At 54.9% G+C, this 4,196-nt stretch overlaps 1 protein-coding gene across 1 annotated transcript; it reads right to left on the minus strand.

Moving 5' to 3' along the window:
- Positions 1 to 479: 479 nt before the first annotated feature.
- Positions 480 to 3,980, minus strand: TMEM250 (transmembrane protein 250). Its single transcript, XM_063144638.1, has 2 exons — positions 3,844 to 3,980; positions 480 to 1,082 (listed from the first exon to the last, which is right to left on the minus strand). Exon 2 carries the CDS (start codon positions 942 to 944, stop codon positions 525 to 527), a length of 420 nt encoding a protein of 139 aa, XP_063000708.1. The 5' UTR covers positions 945 to 1,082; positions 3,844 to 3,980; the 3' UTR covers positions 480 to 524.
- Positions 3,981 to 4,196: the final 216 nt, after the last annotated feature.

The following is a 4,196-nucleotide window of genomic DNA, read 5'->3' on the forward strand; positions in this document are numbered from 1 at the left end:
TCAGGGGCTGCCCCCCCCCCCAGGACAAACTGATCTTTTAGCTATGTGCAGTGCTTATTCTGGTGATCGTCTTGCACAGTAGCAGCAATGCTGTCAGAGGTCAGGAGCTGCAGGCCTTTGAGCCAAATCTAGACCTCTGGGGCGGGGTGGGAGGTGGGAAGCTGGCTCCGCCCCTTCCCTTAGCCCCTCCCTCTGATGACCATTTGTTGGGCGGTTCCCCACCTTCTGTCCATTCCTGCTCCCCCCCCATTCTAAAATGTTGAAATGCCTCCCCTAAGGCTTCATCACCAGCAGTAAGATCCTAAATATGTTCGGCCGTTTGGTATTTTGGCCCCGCCCCTTCTCTTTGGCCCCACCCACTCTGCTTTTGGCCCCGCCCACCACTGGAATGCACACACACACGCATCCAAGAGCAACTCAAAAATGGAATCCAGCCCCCAAAGTAGAGGGAGCCTTCACACATACACACGACAGGCCGGTTCGAGCCACACATGCCTCCTTGACCAGCATGCACCAGGCTTTATTTACATATCGACGAAGACCATGAAGCACCAGCCCAGCCCTCCCACCAGCAGCATGGTGACGTGGATGCCATAGATGAGCAGCTCGTTCACGAGGCTGAAGTCCACCCGCCTCCGCCCCAGTAAGAGGAGGATGATAGAGAGTTTGTACTGGAAACGCAGAAAGACCCGGATGCTGAGGTACTGGAGGCAAAACAAGAGAGACAGCGCCACCCACAGGATGGAGGTAAACAGGCTGCAACTGAAGTACAGCAAGAAACGAATGAAGCCATACATCCAACGGGACTTCAGGTAGATGTCGAAGTTGTTGTACTTGGTGCGCACCAAGTGTGTGGTCCTTACCGGCCCGCAGGCCGAGTGCAGGCAGGTCGTGTGGGGGCCGTGGAAAGAACGCACCCGCCGCGGGATTGGAAGGACAGGCATCGGGCAGCCCCCCGCCTTTCACAGCGTCGGAGAGACGGGGTTGCAGGGGGCGGGCCACGCAACATCGGCGGAGACCGGGGGGACGGCCGGCGACCCAGGAGCGCAACCGCGGGGCTTGCGTGCCGGGATGGACGTCGCCTGCAGGAAGGAACAGAAGGAGATCCAGTTTGAGGAGGAGGAGGAGGAAAAGAAGAAGAAGAAGAAGAAGAAGAAAACAACCCTTAAAGCAGGAATGTCGAAGCTCTTTCAGGCCGAGGGCCGAATGTGATTTCAGAGAAGCGCTCGGGGGCCGCGTTCCAGAAGTGGGTGGGGCCAAAGGCAAAAAGGGCGGGGCAGAAATACCAGTAACCGTTCAATTGCTGCCACTCCATACTAGCATGTCACCTCTCTGCTGAAGGCTCGGTACAGGCTACCCAACTGCTACCGGGCCAGGTTTCAGGTTCTGGTACTAAACTAGAGAGCCCTGAACAACTTGTGACTAGGTTACTGGAAGACACGCCTTCCCCCTTATCCTCCGGCCTGACTGCTGAGGTCTTCTGAACAGGCACTCCTGACGGTCCCACATGAATCAGAGATCCGCTTGGAAACCACCAGGAGCAGGGTCCTGAGTGTGGTGGCTCCCACCCGACGGAATGCCCTCCCAAGTGAGATCACCTACGGGACTTGGTTTTCACCGTTGGCTGAAGCGTTTTCTTTTCAGACAAGCATTTCCTGATGCACCAGTAAATTCCACCCACTGTTGTTGTTTTTTGTGAGATTTTGGCTTTTCTGGTCAATGCATTGTATTTTGTACTGTAATTTGCTGCACACCACACCGATATCTCTTGATGTGAAGCTCTTCCTGCCGGTAACTCAGTCTTAGGAGAGGCATTTCAACCTTTTAGAAGGTGTGTGTGGGGGGGGGGACTGCACAAACCTACCAAACTCACGCTGGTTGGGGGGAAAGGGGCAGGGGGAAGAGGGCCTTCTGACGACCCCCAGAGCAGCGAATTGGGACACAAGGTCGGCCAGATTTGGCCCAAAGACTCGTGGTTTTGCACTCCTGCCTTAAAGGATAGAGAGGATAACTTAGTTCTAAGCCGCAGTGAATTTTCAGACCAGGCGCATTGACACAGCAATCTGTTGCGTGGTGAAGTTCTTCTGAATCACCTTCTTCTATGAATTTGGCATACCTGGAACTGACCCGTCAATGCTCTCAAATACGCCTGGATTGCAATGGCTCAAATTTGGTCCAACAACCCTTCGTAGTTTCCCAATTTGCCACAGGAACCAGGGCTGGAGCACAACTATTGGAGGCGGAAGGTTACGGAATGCTTAATATTAGGAAGAAGAAGTCAAACGTACAGCTTCGGCCCACTGCTAGCAACAAATAAGTCCCAAACTATTAGCTGAACTGCTGTGATGTCACAGAAAATTCAGAAACTCTCTGTGCGTCCTACGCCTGGTGCCCTCCAGTTGTTTTGGTGGGTGTGTGCAATTCCCATAACCCCTGATCGTTGGCCATGCTGGATGGTGCTGATTAAAGCCCTTGTTTCTTTGGGATTCGAACAGCAGGATCTGGAAGGGCCAAGGTGGACTGCAGGCAGCACATTGGCTGTGGGTTGCCCACCCTGTTGCAAACCATCTGCATCTGTCTCTTGGCCCCAGCAATGAATCATACAAGATTCCTCAACTGAGTCAGACGAACCTCTTGTATCACTGAAATAATGTCTTCAGTTTTAAAAAGCACAGCACGTCCTTCCTTCCAGACATCAATCACAGCTCCCGTGAAAGCGGCAGCTTTTACACAACAGCTTCTGCAGCTACTCAGGGCTTCATTCCCGCCGTTGCAACATGGAATACAGACCCCTGGCTTCTAAAATCCCAGCTCACGGCTTATACACGGAGATCTAAATGTGTATTTGGGGTGATAAATGCCATCAAGCTTAATGTTTGTTCCCAGCGGCAATTGCCACAACGTGTCATGCGACAACATGCACATCCAAGGGGCCAAGTCCATATCAAGCATTCAGCTCAGATTCCCTACTCGTGCAAAAGATCACGCTTATCCACGCAAATCACCTCCAGGAAGCAAAGACAATCCCCTCAAACGGCATGAATCTAAATATTTGTTTTCTCCAGAGATATGATTGTTAGTCTCTTGCAGCTGAAACAACAAAGAGTTTTGGGACACCTTAAAGTACCCTTTGCCAACCTGGGGCTTTCCAGATGTCTTGTGGACTGCAACTCCCATAATTCCCAGCCAGCACGCTGCTCAGCCTAGCCTACCTCACAGGGTTGTTGTGAAGATTAATATTAGCAGGTAGGGAGAGAAGGGCATGCTGGGAGTTGCAATCCAAACTTGTGCGTCGAAGGGGGATACTGGGGCCTGTAGTCCAACACACATGTGCAAGTCAGTTTGAGGCTGGTTTTGCACAGGGAAGCAACACATACGTACATTTTAAAATTAATTATTATTATTGCTGCTATGAGAGGTGGGTCAGACCCTTCTGCTCAGCCCAGCCTACCTCACAGTGAGGATTTATGGGGGGGGGGGGGGGAGACGACAGCCAGCATAGCTGGGAGATGATGGTCCCTGCAGTCTTAACACATCTGTGCAAGCCGCTTTGAGGCTGATTTTGCCCTGGGAATCAATGCATACATTCAGTAAATGGAGTAAGAATAGCAGATGGTGGCTGCGCTCTCTCCTGCCTCTGAGGAAACTCGGCCCAGCCTACCTCGCAGGGTTGCTGTGAGGATAGAGAGGGGCAGCCAGGGGCATGCTGGGACTTGTAGTCCAACAACTCTCGACACCGCCGCGCTCTGGCCTGCTCCAGCCACCACCCCGCCCCCCCCGCAAGGTAGGCCAAGGTGAGGCCGGGGCCTCCCGTCTTCCCCTCAGGCCCGTCGGCGGACTCACCAGGCGGCGGGAGACGGGGCTAGCCATGGCGGCGGGAGGGGTCTCGTCTGGGCCCGGGGACGGGGGCGAGCAGGAGCCGCGGCTCGCCCTTCCTGCCGCCCGGCCGGCCTGCCTTCAGTGCTGGGGAAGGAGCCGCGCGCGCTGATGGCGTCATCGCCGCGCGCCCGCCCGCCTCCGCCGGCTCCTTGCCTGGGCCGGAGAGCGGGCCGGGAAGCGGTTGCCTAGCAACGGTCGGGGAAGAACGCGCAGGCCTCGAGGCCTGGCTTGATTTGTTTTGGTTTGGGGCGGCCTGGGCGGGGGGCGTGGCCTAGCAGCAGCATCCTAGTGATGGGCGTGGCCTTCGCTATGGCGTG

The sequence above is a fragment of the Elgaria multicarinata genome, chromosome 19 (assembly GCF_023053635.1).
Source record: "Elgaria multicarinata webbii isolate HBS135686 ecotype San Diego chromosome 19, rElgMul1.1.pri, whole genome shotgun sequence".
In the NCBI taxonomy this organism is placed as follows: domain Eukaryota; kingdom Metazoa; phylum Chordata; class Lepidosauria; order Squamata; family Anguidae; genus Elgaria; species Elgaria multicarinata.

Bases quoted from the DNA above. Each gene is read 5' to 3' on its own strand.
- TMEM250 (XM_063144638.1), bottom strand. From the start codon at position 944: ATGCCTGTCCTTCCAATCCCGCGGCGGGTGCGTTCTTTCCACGGCCCC.